Source organism: Lolium perenne, chromosome 4 (assembly GCF_019359855.2).
Source record: "Lolium perenne isolate Kyuss_39 chromosome 4, Kyuss_2.0, whole genome shotgun sequence".
NCBI lineage: Eukaryota > Viridiplantae > Streptophyta > Magnoliopsida > Poales > Poaceae > Lolium > Lolium perenne.
In genome coordinates this window covers 171,091,594-171,112,510 of record NC_067247.2, presented here as the reverse complement: position 1 = coordinate 171,112,510, position 20,917 = coordinate 171,091,594, and the positions used below count along the sequence as shown (strand labels likewise).

At 42.5% G+C, this 20,917-nt stretch overlaps 1 protein-coding gene across 1 annotated transcript; it reads right to left on the bottom strand.

The window, feature by feature from the left end:
* Positions 1–11,287: 11,287 nt before the first annotated feature.
* Positions 11,288–14,001, bottom strand: LOC127294710 (uncharacterized). Its single transcript, XM_051324584.2, has 2 exons — positions 12,610–14,001; positions 11,288–11,602 (listed from the first exon to the last, which is right to left on the bottom strand). Exon 1 carries the CDS (start codon positions 13,877–13,879, stop codon positions 12,641–12,643), a length of 1,239 nt encoding a protein of 412 aa, XP_051180544.1. The 5' UTR covers positions 13,880–14,001; the 3' UTR covers positions 11,288–11,602; positions 12,610–12,640.
* Between the last annotated feature and the right edge of the window lie 6,916 nt (positions 14,002–20,917).

Genomic DNA, 20,917 nt, shown 5'->3' with positions numbered 1-20,917 from the left:
TGCTTCTTGAGATGGAAGGAAGTAGGTAAACTGACTCAACATAAAAGTAGAAGAAAGGCCCTTCGCAGAGGGAAGCATCGATTGCTATATTTGTGCTAAAGCTTTTATTTTGAAAACAAGAAACAATTTTGTCAACGGTAGTAATAAAGCATATGCATTATGTAAATTATATCCTACAAGTTGCAAGCCTCATGCATAGATTACCAATAGTGCCCGCACCTTGTCCTAATTAGCTCGGATTAACATGGATTATCATCGCAATACATATGTTTTAACCAAGTATCACAAAGGGGTACCTCTATGCCGCTTGTACAAAGGTCTAAGGAGAAAGCTCGCATTGGATTTCTCGCTTTTGATTATTCTTAACTTAGACATCCATACCGGGACAACATAGACAACAGATAATGGACTCCTCTTTAATGCATAAGCATTCAACAACAAATAATATTCTCATAAGAGATTGAGGATGGTTGTCCAAAACTGAAACTTCCACCATGGATCATGGCTTTAGTTAGCGGCTCAATGTTCTTCTCTAACAATATGCATGCTCAAACCATTCAACTCATGCTAAATCACCCTTACTTCAGACAAGATGAACATGCATAGCAACTCACATGATATTCAACAAAGGGTAGTTGATGGTGTCCCCAGGAGCATGGTTATCGCTCAACAAGCAACTTAATAAGAAATAAGATACATAAGTACATATTCAATACCACAATAGTTTTTAGGCTATTTGTCCCATGAGCTATATATTGCAAAGACAAAGAATAGAAATTTAAAGGTAGCACTCAAGCAATTTACTTTGGAATGGCAGAGAAATACCATGTAGTAGGTAGGTATGGTGGACACAAGTGGCATAGTTATTGGCTCAAGGATTTGGATGCACGAGAAGTAATCCCTCTCAATACAAGGCTTAGGCTAGCAAGGTTATTTGAAGCAAATACAAGTATGAACCGGTACAGCAAAACTCACATAAAAACATATTGTAAGCATTATAAGACTCTACACTGTCTTCCTTGTTGTTCAAACCCTCACTAGAAAATATCTAGACCTTAGAGATACCAATCATGCAAACCAAATTTAGCAAGCTCTATGTATTTCTTCACTAATAGGTGCAAAATATATGATGCAAGAGCTTAAACATGATCCTTATGAGCATAACAATTGCCAAGTATCAAATTATTCAAGACATTATACCAATTACCACATGTAGCATTTTCCGTTTCCAACCATATAACAATTAACGAAGCAGTTTTAACCTTCGCCATGAACATTATGAGTAAAGCCTAAGGACATATTTGTCCATATGCAACAGCGGAGCGTGTCTCTCTCCCACACAATGAATGCTAGGATCCAACTTATTCAAACAAAACAAAAACAAAACAAATAGACGCTCCAAGTAAAGCGCATAAGATGTGACGGAATAAAAATATAGTTTCACTAGAGGAACCTGATAGTGTTGTCGATGAAGAAGGGGATGCCTTGGGCATCCCCAAGCTTCGATGCTTGAGTCTTCTTGAAATATGCAGGGATGAACCACCGGGGGCATCCCCAAGCTTAGAGCTTTCACTCTCCTTGATCATATTGTATCATCCTCCTCTCTTGATCCTTGAAAACTTCCTCCACACCAAACTCAAAACAACTCATTAGAGGGTTAGTGCATAATCAAAATTCACATGTTCAGAGGTGACATAATCATTCTTAACACTTCTTTACATTGCACAAAGCTACTGAAAGTTAATGGAATAAAGAAATCCATCAAGCATAGCAAAACAGGCAATGTGAAATAAAAGGCAGAATCTGTCAAAACAGAACAGTCCGTAAAGACGAATTTTTAAGAGGCACCAGACTTGCTCAAATGAAAATTCTCAAATTGAATGAAAGTTGCGTACATATCTGAGGATTACTCACGTAAATTGGCAGATTTTTCTGAGTTACCTACAGAGACTACTGCTCAAATTCGTGACAGCAAGAAATCTGTTTCTGCGCAGTAATCCAAATCTAGTATGAACCTTACTATCAAAGACTTTACTTGGCACAACAATGCAACAAAATTAAGATAAGGAGAGGTTGCTACAGTAGTAACAACTTCCAAGACTCAAATATAAAACAAAAGTGCAGTAGTAAAATCATGGGTTGTCTCCCATAAGCGCTTTTCTTTAACGCCTTTCAGCTAGGCGCAGAAAGTGTGTATCAAGTATTATCAAGAGAAGAAGCATCAACAGCGGGGTTTGGAATTTTCTCAACTATGCATTGTATCTTATCTATGTAAGTTTCAGAGGCTCCCTTTTCATTAGTCTTAGGCTTGCTATTCTCATCAAACAAATTTTCGGGAACAAGCCAAGCATAGTTATTTTCTAGTGCCTCGCACATTCCTAAGAGCTTGCAAGGTATTGATGTTTTAATATCCCCCTCATAATTAACTTGATTAGTGTACTTTTGTCTATCTTTTTCCATCTTTTCAAGGATACTAGCGAAGTTGGTATAAGAGCCAAGCATATTATATTTAGTAAAGACTTTTCTAGCTTCTCTTGCTATACCTCCAAATTCTTTAAGAAGGGTTTCTAATACAAAATCTTTCTTTTCTCCTTCTTCCATATCACTGAGTGTAAGAAACATATGTTGAATCACGGGATTGAGATTAACAAATCTAGCTTCTAACGCGTGTACTAAAGAAGCAACAGCAATTTCATAGGTAGGAGCAAGTTCTACCAAGTGTCTATCTTCCAAATCTTCAACCGTACTAATGTGAGTGAAAAAATCTTCTATATTATCATTCCCAAGGATAGACCCTCGGCCTACCGGTACATCTTTAAGAATAAACTTAGGAGGAAACATGATGAAATAAACAAAAAGCAAATAAAGTAAATGCTAGTAACTATTTTTTTTTTTGTGTTTTTAATATAGAGATTGCAAACAAGACAGTAAATAAAGCTAGCAACTATATTTTTTTGTATTTTGATATAATGCAGCAAACAAAGTAGTAAATAAAAATAAAGCAAGACAAAAAACAAAGTAAAGAGATTGGAAGTGGAGACTCCCCTTGCAGCGTGTCTTGATTTCCCCGGCAACGGCGCCAGAAAAGTGCTTGATACGCGTACAGCACGCGTCCGTTGGGAACCCCAAGAGGAAGGTGTGATGCGTACAGCGGTAAGTTTTCCCTCAGTAAGAAACCAAGGTTTATCGAACCAGTAGGACCCAAGAAGCACGTTGAAGGTTGATGGCGGCGGAGTGTAGTGCGGCGCAACACCAGGGATTCCGGTGCCAACGTGGAACCTGCACAACACAACCAAATTACTTTGCCCCAACATGACAGTGAGGTTGTCAATCTCACCGGCTTGCTGTAACAAAGGATTAGATGTATAGTGTGGATGATGATGTTTGCAGAAAACAGTAGAACGCGTATTGCAGTAGATGGTATTCGATGTAAAAGAATGGACCGGGGTCCACAGTTCACTAGTGGTATCTCTCCCATAAGATAAATATCATGTTGGGTGAAGAAATTATAGTTGGGCAATTGACAAATAAAGAGGGCATGACCATGCAAATACATGTTATGATGAGTAGTGTGAAATTCAATTGGGCATTACGACAAAGTACATAGACCGCTATCCAGCATGCATCTATGCCTAAAATGTCCACCTTCAGGTTATCATCCGAACCCCCTCCAGTATTAAGTTGCAAACAACAGACAATTGCATTAAGTATGGTGCGTAATATAATCAACAAATACATCCTTAGACATAGCATTGATGTTTTATCCCTAGTGGCAACAGCACATCCACAACCTTAGAACTTTCTCACATCGTCCTGCATTTAATGGAGGCATGAACCCACTATCGAGCATAAATACTCCCTCTTGGAGTTACAAGTAACGACTTGGCCAGAGCCTCTACTAATAACGAAGAGCATGCAAGATCATAAACAACACATAGATGATAGATTGATAATCAACATAACATAGCATTCATTATTCATCGGATCCCAACAAACGCAACATGTAGTATTACAAATAGATGATCTTGATCATGTTAGGCAGCTCACAAGATCCAACAATGATAGCACAATTAGGAGAAGACGACCATCTAGCTACTGCTATGGACCCATAGTCCAGGGGTGAACTACTCACACATCACTCCGGAGGCGACCATGGCGGTGAAGAGTCCTCCGGGAGATGATTCCCCTCTCCGGTAGGGTGCCGGAGGCGATCTCCTGAATCCCCCGAGATGGGATTGGCGGCGGCGGCGTCTCTGGAAGGTTTTCCGTATCGTGGCTCGCCTCGTCGCCCCACTTCGTATCTCCCCCGGTGTTCTGGAAGCTTCGTGGAAAAATAAGATCCTGGACGTTGATTTCGTCCAATTCCGAGAATATTTCCTTACTAGGATTTCTGAAACCAAAAACAGCAAAAAAAACAGCAACTGGCTCTTCGGCATCTCGTTAATAGGTTAGTGTCGGAAAATGCATAAATATGACATAAAGTATGTATAAAACATGTAGGTATTGTCATAAAACGAGCATGAAACATAAGAAATTATCGATACGTTGGAGACGTATCAGCCGCGCCTAGGCATGGTGTGGCCACCTCCCAGCACTTCTCCATCTCTGCTTTGGACTCCGTCTTTGGGTCGGGAAAAATAGGAGGTTTGGCTTTTGTTTCATCCGATTCCGAGAATATTTCCTGTACAAATTTTCTAAAATACAAAAACAGCAGAAAACCAGGAACTGCTACTGTGGCATCTTGTTAATAGGTTAGTTTCAGAAAATGCATAAAAATGCCACGGAGTGTAGATAAGACCTATATAAATTGGTGTAAAACAAGCATGGAGCATAAACAATTATAGATATGTTTGCAACGTATCAGTGCTCTGAATATTTATTTATCTGTCTGTGAGAAAATCCATCAAGAAGACAAGCACCAGAGACTTTAACAAGCAACGATAGGGCAGAGCCCACCCATATCAGTGCCCGTATAGAGTGTCAAAGGATTCGTGTCGTCAAATGCTCTCACCCAGTGCAGACGGAAGGGAGATCGAACACATAGAAACAGCAGAAGTCGCAAAAACCTGACCTCTGGGAGGGATCCAGAGGGAGAACTAGCAGAGGGCATCGATCCGGGCAACTACGAAGATCTTTGGAGGTTTAAGCATTGTCTTCATCATCACCATCTTCATCATTACCATCGACATCGACATCTACACCCCTTTACCTCCATCCTTATTGTAGTCCCTAGATCTGTTTGTGGATTTGCACAAGTATTCACCTATCCATCTGTGTATCATTCATATTATTACTCATGTGTCATCCATTTCTTAGTTGTGCTCAGTTTTCCCACGCTCCAAACTTTTGCTCACTTTTTCCACTTCCTTAGTTGAATCTCTCTCAAATGCTCATAGCAGACGCTTGCCTTCTTGACCGTTAACTCTAACAGTGGGGCCGCGTTGCACTCTATTGGCTATCGCCCGTGGACCTGACGAGTGGCTTTGCTTGTTGGGTTGTGTTTGTGTTCATAGGACGGGCCCTTTAATGCATGCCTGGCTTTGGTAGCGATTGAGCCTGCTACAGATGCGATGCTCATGCTTGATTTACGTGCTTGCATGCATGCGCGCCGGCACGCACGCATCACTGCTTTCCCTACACTTGCACGCACCGCTTCCCTGCCGCATCGCTGCTTCCCTGCCGCACCGATTCAGACGTCCGCACACATCTGGGCACACTCGATTCAGTCATCCGAAGATGCCAGACGTGCACACGCTCGTTTCCATGACAGAGGGTGATGTTGAAGGTGCTAAGTGACATGTCGCATCTAATATTTATTTTACCTGTCCATGAGGGGTATGAGGAGACTCACCGGATCTAGCCATGACCACCGGGAAACCCTTAATTGTAGTGGATTGAAGTGGGTGACTATCAATCGCTACGGTGGTTATGAGGGTTGCGGAGTTGATAGCTGATCTGGAGGTGCACCCCGATGTATCCACACCTCCCTAAGAAAATTTTCCCCTATTGTAATTTCATCCAAAAACCTTCAAAACTCACCTCTAGGTTGAAATATCTAGCATTTAGTTTATTCAAACATTATCAAACACTTTTAAAAGTATCCTTACTTGTATTAGTAGATTTCATATAAGTGTATTTTAATAACGGTACTTATGAGCATTAAGACCTCTTACAATCTAGATCTTCGTAGTTTGATACACTTATTTTCGAAACTAGCTACAAACAAACTATGCACTTGCAGTCATCACTGCACAACTAGCCTTAGCTCCAGGGATCAAATCCCGCCCGCGCTTGATAATTTTGGAAAAGCGACGCGTACATATTACACGAATCTCCATGTAATATCTGACGGTTATAAAATTTAGTGAGCTCTAAGCAAAATCTCAATGTACTAAGAATTAGCAAATCCACAAGGCGAATGTATATTTCGTTTTCTTTACGAGTAACGAAAATTATTATGCTTTATTTCTGAAGAGTTTTACGGTGAATAATTGTAGAATCCTCGGCCCTTTAGTGGAAGTCAAGGTTAGAACAACTAAGGCTATCTACAACGGGTTTCGTGTTCGTTGGTGTCTGTGCGGCCTAATAACGAGGCTCAACGGTGATTCTTAAACGGACAACTATTCGTTTTTCTATCCACATTAGTGTATTTTTCAGTGTAATTTTGAGGCTAGTTGCGATGTAACGGTGTCTGGATGCCATGCATGCATGCCAATTAATGAACATAACTATGTGGTCCTTGCCAATGGGACGTAGCCCACAAAATTTATTTTAAAATTTTATAATTTTCATTTTTCCTGAGATTAAAATATAAGTAATTTCATATTGTAAATTTGGACGGTAGTAGTGTGTAAAAAAACATTTTTTTGAACAGTTTTCTTTTGTCCTTTTTTGAAAAGGAAAACATCGTTGGTGGTGCGAACCAGTTCAAACGGACGGTAGTACATTTCTATTCATGCCTCATCCGCTTTTTGTGTTTGAAATGCGGCTCTTAGCTGAAGATGGTCCAAGGGCGTCTCCACTGGTGGACACTGTCCGTTTATGCCCACCCGGTTCAAATTTGGATTTGCCCCAGCCTAGCAGCCTGACGTATTGTGATTGCCATGACGATGTCGTGCGGACGTATTCGTGATCCATTGGGCTCGTAGGTCCACGCAAACACTTTCCGGGCCCACCGAGCAGCGACTCAGTTAATCAAAGAAATTAATATTGATTGACCAAAAAGACCATCTTTACATAGATGGTTAAATACGAGTTAACCTAAACTACGACGGTCGTACCTACTCTCCATCGCGTGGCCTACTATGGTCGGGGTTACTCGCAGTAGAGTGGCCTATTGGCCACCAGTGTGCCCTGACGGCCGTGCATGTGGGTGGTGAAGGTCTCTTGCCGACAAATGGCGTTGGACGCATCCTCCTGCTGGTGGCGTGCCTTCCCCTCGGGTAGAGCATCGTTCCAGCGGGCTTTGGCCTCCGATGCCTCCGTCGCTCTAGTCGCGTCCTTGACGGCCTGGTAGAAGGCCATGTCCCTCGCCACCATGGCTTCCGTGGCGGCCATGGACGCGGCGACCTCCACCAGCTCCCAGTTCTCCCGGTCCACCCGCGGCTGCTCCCGCCACCTCGCTACCACCACCTCCTCGTGTGTCGTGCAGTGGATCGTCGCCAGGGCTAACATCTCGTACGGCCGCCTCATGGCAAGCGCTTGGGAGCGCGCTTGATCCTCCACCTCCAGGGCCTGACGACGATCGGCGTCCCACTGGACGCTCTCGAACGACACGATCAACACCAGCTGCTCGTTTGTCACGGCAATGGGCTCATCATCGCCGAAGTTGGCAAGGTCGTCGTCACCGTCGTCGTGGAGGTAGATGCCATTCGCGGGCTGGGGTCGCATGATGCACATGGTTTCTTGCGACTCCCGGAGCTACGCATTCGCTTCGGCGAGCCCAGCGTTGGCCGCCTGGATGTCTGCGTTGGTGACCAACGGAGGTTGGCGCTGGAGTTACTCGTGGGACACCCGCTCGCCCTCCAAGGTGACAGCCACGCGTGCCACCGCCTCCCCATGATCTCCCAGTAGGGCCCGTAGAGCTCGTCCTCGCGGGCGTAGGCGGCTATCTACTCCACCTCGAACGCAACTAGCGCTTCGAGATGTTCTCTGTCCGGATCTTCTGGATAGCGAGGGCGAGCCATGGCGGTAACGTAGCTCCAGGTGCTTTCATGGTCAGGCACAGATTGTAGATAGGGTTTGTCGTTGTCGTGGCAGTGACATTATATAGGCACGACAGGGAGGGAACCAACGTTCGGTTTCCCACTGATGGAGCTAAACAACACCAGCAAAAACTCTTGAAACATTGGGACTCCAAGTGCAGTGTGTGTAGTTAGCAATTTTCCCCACAAGGGTGACTCGAGATTTAATATCGAACTCTCAGGAAACTGAGCAAAGAGTTGTCTCTTCCTCTCTTCTTCTAGCAATCCTGCAAAGTAAAGTAAAGTAAAGTAAAGCCTTGTGTCTCCAACTCCACCGTATCGTTGTCAAGCATAAGGTTTCGCGTAATTAAATAAAACACAAGTAGTAATAAAACAAGTAGACTAGATAAAATAAAATCACTAAGTAAAAACGGTAAAATGGTTGATTGTTTTTGGTGTTTTGGATGCAAATAAGAAAAGTAAATATTTTTTTGTATTTTTGGATTAAAATAGTGCATCAAATATAAAACAAGATAAAGGCAATATAAATGTGTTTCTTATGATAAAAAATAGACCGGGGTTCATGGGTTCACTTTACTATTCTCTCTTTTAAGTTGTAGTGGACAATAACAATTCATCAATGAGACATGAAGATGCAAAATAATAACATTTGAAAGATACATATTTATAGAGGCATCACGTCCTAATATACAGATGATGCAACACATCTCTCTTATACTCCATAGGAAAGGGAAAACTCCATGCAATCTTGCATTAAGAATTAACAGAGCATAGTCATAAGTACTTTGACATGATGTTTGAATACCAAATATGCTACTTTGAACAAACAAGATCATCACTTTTTTCGCGTGACGAACATAGCACATGCATTCACTTTATCTCTAATGAGGTAGCAAAAGAAAAAGGCAAAACCATAATAGATCATGAATTTCGTGTCACTATTCAATCAGTAAAACCATGTTACTCCATGTAATACACACCCCACCCCACACATGCTCTTGCATATAAGTTGGATCAGAACAAATACTTGAACATGGTACATAATATGTATCTACCAATACATCTTGCACATAATATGATCAGATCTCATAGCACAATATCATAGAATAAGGATCCACCACATAGGTATTACAAATATGACCATAATTATGTAAGGCAGCTCATATGGCACTAACTATGAAGAACATGAGAGAAATAGATCAAGCTACTGCCACAAACCCGTAGTCCAGAGGTGGACTACTCATGCTTGATCATGGTGATGATGATGAAGACGCTGGAGAAGGTGGAGATCCCTCAGATGGTGATCCCGACGGAGTTCCCCCTCCAATCTTCACTCTTGCAGCCTCTGTTTTCGTGTTTCTGTCTTCTGCGACGCTCTCCTCCCGGGAACTATTCGGTGCCATATATATAGTGATTTTTAGGTTAAAATATGTCGGTGGACGAAAGAATTAAGTGAATTGGACGATCGACGGTCGAAAGAGGTTGGATGGCGCGCCCTACATGTTTGGGCGCGTCACCCGGTCTCTTTTGGACCCCAGGCCCATCCAGGTGTACTTCCAGGTTCCAAGGTGCTTCTCTCGATGTAAAAATGACGCACCAATTGTTTTAGGTCAATTTGACTCCATATAGGTCTCTGAAAGTAAAAAAAAATATACAGAAAGCAGAGTTATAAACCAAATAAAAGGGATCATTGATAAATCCCCATAAATTAATAATAAAAAATATGGTATTATCATCATATATGTTGCAAATATTTGGGAATCCAATATGATAAAAGACAAAGTTCATGTATGCATTTTACATGCATCATCCATGCATGCAAAATGGCGGCCAAGTGTGTCAAACGCTCGGCCACGCGCGGCACTCGACCGCCTTTGCGTGGAACCGATAATCGTCGGTGACGGGACTCGACGGGACGTTCATCGCCATTAACAACCATGACAGCCTAAGTTTTTTTTGCGTCAGCACGTAGGGGCTACCTGACGCAAACGAATACAAGGGCTTATTTAGCCGATTTTTTTATGTTGGCCCAACCCAAACAAACGCAAACCGTCACTTTTGACGATCGAAATACGTTAGGACGCTAGAATGCTCTAAGAGCATCTCCACTCATTGGCGCTTTCTAGTCCAAAATTCGGCGCTATTTAGCGCCGGATGGGTGTAATTTTTCGCCTGGAAGTAGTAGATTTCCAGCCGTGGTGCTTCCTAAGTGGGTAGGTGGGCATAGGGTGAGAAGCGGAGATAGGGGAGAAGAGGCAAGTGGATGGGTGGGCCAGATATTTTAATTAATCTTTCCTCCACTGACGGGCGGGCTAGGAGACGTGACTTGCTTCATTTGAACTCTCCAAGCAAGCCCCGGGGACCTGGGGGCTGCTGGGATCGACGGATGAAATATAGGGCAAATCCAGCTGAAAACGCTCTGTTGAGGGCCTTGCTGGAAATTTTTTGTTAATCCAGATAAAAAAAACCCTGGGAAGGGTCTCTGCTGGTGGAGATGCTCTATGCACGGCTATTCTATGCAAGTGCAGTTTCGGAGCCAGAGATGAGAGATGGAGCAATTCAAGTTCCTTCGCTTGGTACATCATGCAAAACAATGTCTAAAGAGCAGACACGTTGGCCACGAGGGGTAACCTACGACTGTGTGGAGTCTACCTAGAGCCCGCTCAGCATTTCCTCAACTACCTTTTTTTTTTCAAAATATATTCGTAAGCAATTTGGCGTTTAAAGTTCAACGATCATAACCACGGACACAGTTTTTCAACATGACTTCAACGATAGACATCAACACCACTTCCCGTTCAGTCACAACAAGGCCACTCCATCTACCATTCAGCTGTTTTGCTGTTGTAGCTCTGATTTGTCGACAGAACAGAACAATTCAAGCCACAAATTGGCAGTGTGGTGACAGACTAACAAAGGCAGATTTGATAACGATAATAAAAACCATCACAAGTGGTGCAAAGATCCACTTATGTTCCAGATCCTTTGCACATGTGTTTAGGTTCCATACTTCAGTCACGCATAAACACAATAAAGATTTAATGATGCATGCAAAATATGTAGAGCTCTACTTGCCATCTGAATAACAATTTCACACGCTGATTTAAATAACATGAAACACAGTTGAAACTGAATCAAACCATTTCAGTAGAAGTTCCATTTAGCTAACATTAGACAGGTCTCTAACTGGACAAAAGGACTAAATTCAGATTACATGGAAGCATTTTTTTTTGCAAAGGAATACCACATACGAATCGCGTAATAGCATGTTCTAACTCATACTTGCAAGACAGGAAACATGGTGCCAATCAGCAGCGACGGTTCCATTTCAAAAGGATGGATGATGCCCTCGCGGTCCAACTCAAATAACTCCTGATCAAAGGTAGAAGAAACTTGACCTGAAATTCAAAGAATCAAATTAATTTTCTTCCACACCACACATAGTGATTAATTTGAAGGGCATGCATCAAAGTACAGATCATATAATGCATTGCTGAAGTACACATAAACTAGAAACCCATGCCGGCACAAAATATAACAGTCTTTCATCACCTGGAAGCCACTTCATGCAGAAATACATCATTTTTTCACTACTAGTAGATACATCCAAATAAGGAAGTATCCTTGATAGTTTAGCATGATTCATGCATTCAAAGTGACCAAACACTCTGTGCATTCTGCAAAATTGTTCAGTTAAAGAACAATGATAGTATTTAAGTTAGCCATTATAACTGAGATAGCTGAAGCAAACACAGTGAAGCTAATTCACAAGTCATGCTTGCAAATTATAACCCGACACTAAACCTTAGTGTGTTCCTGGAAACGAATACGAACATTCCAGCTGCTACGTACTGTCTACAAACTATAAAATGAAGTTTCGCCTCACAAAAACTAAGAAACTAGCAACAAGATTTACTTACTTGCCACATGTTACCATTTCAAAATGTAATCATTTCCCCATATGCCAAAATACTTGTGTATTTTGACTCTCATGGTATGTTCAACATTTGAGAAAATTTAGCAATTAAATGAATAACTGAATAATTCTTTCTGAAGTTTATGAACAACATATCAATAGCCCAATAAACAAGATAGAATTACAATTTAATTCAATCATCTAGGTAAACAGGACACGGTCAAATCAACAACTTTTGAAAACAAATAAACTACTCCCTCCGATCCATATTACTTGATCCTAAAATGGATGTATCTACAACTAAAATGTGTCTAGATAGATCTATATTAGCATCAAGCAATATGAATCAGAGGGAGTACTTTCTTTGGAATGGGGACTTTGTCTCCCGTCCCTTGCACGTCATGATTCCAGTTGAGCAATTTACAATTGTGGTTAAATAGATAGATCGATAGAAGAAATAAATCAAGTGACAAGATAATAGGACCTTACCCACTACATGCTATCAAGCATCTTGAAGTTTCTAGTCATCACCTGGGACAGGTATAGGTGCCAACCGCAGGAAGACTGGGAAAGCGGCACCTCTGTAATTCTTATCATCACCTGGGCCAGGTTTGTTGTGGATAATTTGCAGCTTGATGGTATTCAGATTGAGCACAAGAAGATAGGAGTTAGGCTTCCTTATTGACCAAAACTCCATGTAGACATAGCCAGCCTTCATTGCCAGGATGCGCACCCTTTTCATCCACTCATCACGGCGAAGCTTCTTCAAGTATCCAAACTGATTCAGCAAGGAGACCTCCTTCTTGACTGACCACCCACCATCGTTATCACGGACCCAGAGCTTCACGCATTGCTCCTTGCTGGACACGATGCACAGCCCACCGTGCTCCACCATATCCGCGACGCAGTACGATTCGCCAGGGGGAAATGGTGCGGTGATAACCGACCAGGACATGGTTTTCATGTCTAGCACCAATATCTCCTCTTTCTTCTCGTACTTGGTGTTCGGCCGCCAGTACACAAACTGGCCCGCCGTAATACCATCGCTGTAGGGCCAGGCAAATCTGTAACGCACCGTGCCCCAAGAAATCATGGCCCATTCGCGGGTGCGCGATGAGAAGACAGCGGCAGTTTCCTCCTCCCCGTGCTGTATGGCGATGACCTGGAACGAGGCGTCGACCTCGTCGGCGACGATGGCGTGGCGGACGTTGCACCAGCGGTGGGCAGGGGTGGGTAACTGGGGTTTTCCAAAGAAGATGACAGTCCGCTCGAGAGGATCGTAGACGGCGAGATCATCCCCATAGCGGCCACGGGAGAGGAGGAGGAGGCCGCCGTCGCAGCCACGGAGGCGCCAGCCATCGTCATGGCGTGGATTGCCATGGTCGATTTCGGGGTGGTTTTGGAACTGGAAATCGCCATTCGATGCGGCGGAGGCCAGCTTGGGGTGACGCGGGGAGGCCGTGATGAAGCAGACATCAGGGTCGTGGAATGGGACGGGCTTGGCGCCGCGGTCGGTGAGGATGAACCCGACGAGTGGGGGCCTGCGGAGGGAAAGGAAACGGCGGAAGACGGCGGGGTTGGAGGCCACGCGGCCCCACCTCTTGCAAGAGAGGGCGGCGCTGAGGAGTGACGCCATGTCGGGGAGGCGGCGCAGTATTTCTCCCAGGAGATGGTCGGTGAGGGCGGCCACCGGCGGTGCCGGTGGGGTCTTGGTCTTCTTGACGGCGCCGCATCTCTCGCTTCTCTCCCATGGCTCCATTTTCTTTCTCAGGAGATGTGGATCTGGGCGCTCTCGTTCCCCATCTCTACTGGAGCATAAGGGGATTTTTTTTTCGATTTTGGGCGCCAAAGCTGCCCATTTTTTTCGATTTGTGGCGCGAACAATGTTTGGCATTGGCGCGTAAAGCAACCTCGGCGGCATTTCGCGCTAAAAGTGTGTGTGCACTCCACCCCACCAACTTCTCGAGACGGATAGTCAATAAATCCGAAATAAATTTTTTGGTACTCTAAATATTCAACAAATTTAGCACTTTTTTAGAGGAATAAATTTAGGACTTAACTGGTCTTTTCAACACATGCCACACAATTTGTATTTTTACCATTAAATTGTATACAACCATGAGACATGTACATGTCTAATTTTAATATTCGTAAAAATATTTTTCACATGCAAGAGCATATGCTCTTGAGAGCTTGGTTGTATATCCGTAATGTCAAGTCTCTTCTGTCTTCTCTCTCTAAATGCCATTTTCAAGGGTCTAACATTAGTCTAGGATTGGATGCAAATCAACATCAGTCATGAAATAAATGATCTCGTTTAGAGCAGCTCTAGCAGATCTGCTAAAACAAACCTTTCAAAAAAATAATGATAGCTTATTGGACTAAGGCCAAAAAAACGCAGGCTAACCAATCTTTAAAACCCATCCATCATACGGAGTATAAGTTTTTAGAGGAACATCTACCCACTTTGGCTATAAATTTAGAGGGGCTTGTATCCACAGAAAATTTGGGCCCAACGACTTTTTCCTCCCCACGCTCTTGCGCTGCTCATTCCCACACCCATTGTCGCCACTGACCTTGATGCCCACGCATCCTTCTACATCAGATCTCCCTCGCCGACGCCATGGCCACCCCTCCTTCTGCGTCTAACGGGAGGCACCGCAAACGTGGGAGGCGTCATGCACCGACAATGCTTACCTCGGCTCCCTCTACAACCATAACCAAACCCAAACGCCATTAACAGGTTACATGAGTTGCCCATAGGGGGTCGATGATGTGTTCGCTATAACCTTCGCCCTCCCACCGTCTGTGCCACCATAAAAGGGACTGAAGGGGCCACCATGGTTAAATTAAGAACAAGAAGGCGATCCCCCTCACACACAACTCTGGCACCGACTAGGATTCCCCAGACGGCTACTCTGTCACCGCCTCTTGTCGCGCAGTCGCCTACATGTTTGGTGGAATGTCTGATAGGTAAACAAACCTTTTTCATTTTTGTTTTGTTAGTGATGTATATGGATTCGAAATCAACCAAATTGTAATTATGATTTTTTTTCATGTCATGTTGATTTGCAAAGTACTCTGATACGTCTCAAACGTATCTATAATTTCTTATGTTCCATGCTAGTTTTATGACAATACTCACATGTTTTATATACACTTTATATCATTATTATGCATTTTCCGACACTAACCTATTAACAAGATGCCGAAGCGCCAGTTCCTGTTTTCTGCTGTTTTTGGTTTCAGAAATCCTACACAGGAAATATTCTCGGAATTGGACGAAACAAAAGCCCAGGGTCTTATTTTCCACGGAGCCTTCCAGAAGTCCGAAGAGGAGACGAAGAGGAGCCAAGGTGGCCCCACACCACCTGGCGGCGCGGCCAAGGAGGGGGCGCGCCGCCCTAGGGTGTGGGCCCCTCGAGCCTCTCCCGACTCTGCCTCTTCGCCTATTTATTCTCTCCGTCGCGAAAACCCTATTACCGAGAGCCACGATACGAGAAAAGTTCCAGAGACGCCGCCGCCGCCAATCCCATCTCGGGGGATTCAGGAGATCGCCTCCGGCACCCTGCCGGAGAGGGGAATCATCACCCGGAGGAGTCTACATCACCATGATCGCATCCGGACTGATGTGTGAGTAGTTCATCCTTGGACTATGGGTCCATAGAAGTAGCTAGATGGTTGTCTTCTCCTCTTGTGCTATCATGTTTAGATCTTGTGAGCTGCCTATCATGATCAAAATCATCTATTTGTAATGCTACATGTTGTGTTTGTTGGGATCCGATGAATATGGAATACTATGTCAAGTTGATTATTGATCTATCATATATGTGTTGTTTATGATCTTGCATGCTCTCTGTTGCTAGTAGAGGCTTTGGCCAAGTTGATACTTGTGACTCCAAGAGGGAGTATTTATGCTCGATAGTGGGTTCATGCCTCCATTGAATCTGGGACAGTGACAGAAAGTTCTAAGGTTATGGATGTGATGTTGCCACTAGGGATAAAACAACAATGCTTTGTCTAACGATATTTGTATTGTTTACATTACGCACAGTACTTAATGCAATTGTCTGTTGTTTGCAACTTAATACTAGAAGGGGTGCGGATGCTAACCCGAAGGTGGACTTTTTAGGCATAGATGCATGCGGGATAGCGGTCTATGTTCTTTGTCGTAATGCCCTAAGTAAAACTCATATTAGTCATCATGATATGTATGTGCATTATTATGCCCTCTCTATTTGTCAATTGCCCAACTGTAATTTGTTCACCAAACATGCTATTTCTTATTGGAGAGACACCACTAGTGAACTGTGGACCCCGGTCCATTCTTTTACATCTGAAATACAATCTACTGCAATCATTGTTCTCTGATGTTCTTTGCAAACAAACATCATTCTCCACACCATACGTTTAATCCTTTGTTTACAGCAAGCCGGTGAGATTGACAACCTCACTGTTAAGTTGGGGCAAAGTATTTTGATTGTGTTGTGCAGGTTCCACGTTGGAGTCGGAATCTCTAGTGTTGCGCCGCACTACACTCCTTCACCAACAACCTTCACGTGGCCTTCATCTCCTACTGGTTCGGTAACCTTGGTTTCTTACTGAGGGAAACTTGCTGCTGTACGCATCACACCTTCCACTTGGGGTTCCCAACGAACGTGTGCTTCACACGTCATCAAGCTAAATTTCTGGCGCCGTTGCCGGGGAGATCAAGACACGCTGCAAGGGGAGTCTCTCACATCCAATCTCTTTACTTTGTTATTATCTTGTTTTAATTTATTTTATTTTCTGTTTTGTTTGCTTTCTTTATATCAAAAACACAAAAAAATTAGTTACTAGTTTTAGTTTACTTAACTTAGTTTGCTTTATTTATTTTTATTATTGCTAAAATGGGTACTCCTGAGAACACTAAGTTGTGTGACTTCACAAGCACAAATAATAATGATTTCGTATGCACACCTATTGCTCCACCTGCTGCTACAGCAGAATTTTATGAAATCAAACCTGCTTTACTAAATCTTGTTATGAGAGAGCAATTTTCTGGTGTTAGTTCTGAAGATGCTGCTGCCCATCTTAATAATTTTGTTGAACTTTGTGAAATGCAAAAGTATAAGGATGTAGATGGGGACATTATAAAACTGAAATTGTTTCCTTTCTCCTTAAGAGGAAGAGCTAAAGATTGTTGCTATCTTTGCCTAAAAATAGTATTGATTCATGGACTAAATGTAAGGATGCTTTCATTTGTAGATATTATCCTCCTGCTAAAATTATATCTTTGAGAAGTAGCATAATGAATTTTAAGCAATTGGATAATGAACAAGTTGCCCAAGCATGGGAAAGAATGAAATCTTTGGTAAAGAATTGCCCTACCCATGGACTAACTATTTGGATGATCATCCAAACCTTTTATGCAGGACTAAATTTTTCTTCGAGGAACCTATTGGATTCAGCTGCTGGAGGTACTTTTATTTCCATCACTTTGGGCGCCGCAACAAAGCTTCTTGATAATATGATGATCAACTACTCTGAATGGCACACTGAAAGAACTCCATAAGGTAAGAAGGTAAATTATGTTGAAGAAACCTCCTCCTTGAGTGATAAGATTGATGTTATTATGTCTATGCTTGTTGATGGTAGATCTAATGTTGATCCTAATAATGTTCCTTTAGCTTCATTGGTTGCTCAAGAAGAGCATGTTGATGTGAACTTCATTAAAAATAATAATTTCAACAACAATGCTTATAGGAATAATTTTGGTAACAACTATAGGCCATATCCTTCTAATAATAGTAATGGTTATGTAATTCTTATGGTAATTCTTACAACAATAGTACGAGTGTACCCTCTGGTCTTGAAGCCATGCTTAAAAAAATTATTAGTACACAAACTGCTTTTAACAAATCTCTTGAAGAAAAGCTTGATAAAATTGATGTTCTTGCTTCTAAGGTTGATAGTCTTGCTGCTGATGTTGATCTTTTAAAATTGAAAGTTATGCCTAATGAAACTAAAGATATTAAGTCATTTGCTACAGAAAACGCTATACAAGTTCGAATTAATGAAAATATTAGATTGATGGCTGAATTGCATGCTAGGTGGGAAAGAGAAGAAAAACTTGCTAAAGAGAATAATGTAGCTAAAGTTTGGACTATTACCACCACTAGTAATGTTGATACTTCACATGTTTCTAAACCTCCTACTATCAATGGTAAAATAATTGGTGTTGGCAATGTTTCTACTCCTAATGCAAAGCGTGCAAAACTGCCTGAAACTGCTAAAGAGTGTGGATTTTTTGCCACCGGGTGACTATACCACCCCACTAGCTGTCGTCGGATGCGATCCTCGAGATTCGAGCTGGTGTGTTATCACTGCTTCCTGCCGCTAATTAAATCACCAACTTTCACGTATTAGTCTAGCTTGTGGCCTAAATATTCGTCGGTCATCCAAAGTTGTGTCAGATTTTCTGAAATATGTGATGTCACGTGTCATTATTGCCTGACATGGTTGCCTGTACTAATTTGGACGTGTCTTGGTGACTAACATGTTTGCATTTTTGAATACCTAAACATACGTCGTGTTGGTGCCTTGGGCCAAGCGTCGTTCAGACTATTGCTTACATCCAGAGCATGCAAGTTGTACGCTCGCAGACGATGTAGATACGCATGCTTCGCGCACCTCTGCGTCTCTTCGCGCGCTTCGCAGGCCTGCCGTTTGGGCGGTTTTTCTTCTTCTTTTCTTCTTCCCCTTGCTAAAACGTCATTGATACTTCCCGTTGCTCTGCCAAAATGCGCGTGATCGTCTTACTAGTTAGAGGGCTAAATCCCTCTCGAGTCAGCCAGACATTTGACTTTGGTTATTAACTGACACCAGATGATGATCCACAACAGTTGACCGATTCAAGTTGCATACTGACACCTCCCAAACTATGTGGCCCACTACGGCAACTGCCTCAATAGTCAACTGTGCCTCAGCGGCAACATCAGCGAGCGTGGTCGTCACCGGAAACGAGCCTACGACGATCGACTCCAGCTAGTACTCCGTACTTGTGACCTGCAATGACTGACGTACACGCCTATACGAGCCAATTTGCAGCTAGAGCCTAGAGCAGGCCACGTGATGGCCCTACAGCTAAACGCACACGACCTGCTGCCCATTGCTTTTTCCCGGATATGTGCAGGGGACATGCATGGTACAACTAGCAATGACTGATGACATGCAGACGTTTAGCAGATGCTCCTGGTAATTAGATTGTGTTGGGAGGAAACTGGTAGAATGGGGACCGAATCTAGATGCTCAATCCAGCGGCTCTAGAGAGGGTGGTATAGCCACCCGGTGGCAACACAACATTACCCAACTGCTAAAACTGCTGAAACTGTTTGTGATAAAAGTGCTGAAATTTTTCAGAATATTAGGGACAATGATCTCATTGCTTTAGATCATAATGGTTTATATTTTGATAATTGTCATATCTCTGAAGTTATTAAGTTCTTGCAAAAACTTGCTAGAAGTCCTAATGCTAGTGCTATAAATTTGGCCTTTACAAAACATATTACAAATGCTCTCATAAAAGCTAGAGAAGAGAAATTAAAACTTGAAACTTCTATTCCTAGGAAGTTGGAAGATGGTTGGGAGCCCATCATTAAGATGAAGGTCAATGATTTTGATTGTAATGCTTTATGTGATCTTGGTTCAAGTATTTCTGTTATGCCTAAGAAACTCTATGATATGCTTGACTTGCCACCATTGAAAAATTGTTATTTGGATGTTAATCTTGCTGATAATTCTATAAAGAAACCTTTGGGGAGGATTGATAATGTTCATATTACGGTTAACAATAACCTTGTCCCCGTTGATTTTGTTGTCTTGGATATTGAATGCAATGCATCTTGTCCTATTATTTTGGGAAGACACTTTCTTCGAACTGTTGGTGTTATTATTGATATGAAGGAAGGGAATATTAAGTATCAATTCCCTCTTAAGAAAGGTATGGAACACTTCCCTAGAAAGAGAATGAAGTTGCCTTTTGATTCTATTATTAGAACAAATTACGATGTTGATGCTTCATCTCTAGATGTTACTTGATATACACTTTCTGCGCCTAGCTGAAAGGCGTTAAAGAAAAGCGCTTATGGGAGACAACCCATTATTTTATTTCTGCAATTTTTGTTTTATGTTTGTGTCTTGGAAGTTGTTACTACTGTAGCAACCTCTCCTTATCTTTACTTTATTGCATTGTTGTGCCAAGTAAAGTCTTTGATAGTAAGGTTGATACTAGATTTAGATTTCTGCGCAGAAACAGATTTCTTGCTGTCACGAATTTGAGTAGATCTCTTTGTAGGAAACTCAGAAAAATCTGCGAAAAATCATGAGTAATCCTCAGATATGTACGCAACTTTCATTCAATTTGAGCTTCTTCATCTGAGCATGTTAAGTGCCTCTAAAAAATTTGTCTTTACGGACTGTTCTGTTTTGATAGATTCTGCCTTTTATTTCACATTGCCTCTTTTATTGTGTTGAATGGATTTCTTTGCTCCATTAACTTTCAGTAGCTTTGGGTAATGTCTAGAAGTGTTAGGAATGATTGTGTACTCTCTGAACATGTGAATTTTTGATTATGCACTAACCCTCTAATAAGATTATTTTGAGTTTGGTGTGGAGGAAGTTTTCAAGGGTCAAGAGAGGAGGATGATACAATATGATCAAGAAGAGTGAAAAGTCTAAGCTTGGGGATGCCCCCGTGGTTCATCCCTGCATATTTCAAGAAGACTCAAGCATCTAAGCTTGGGGATGCCCAAGGCAT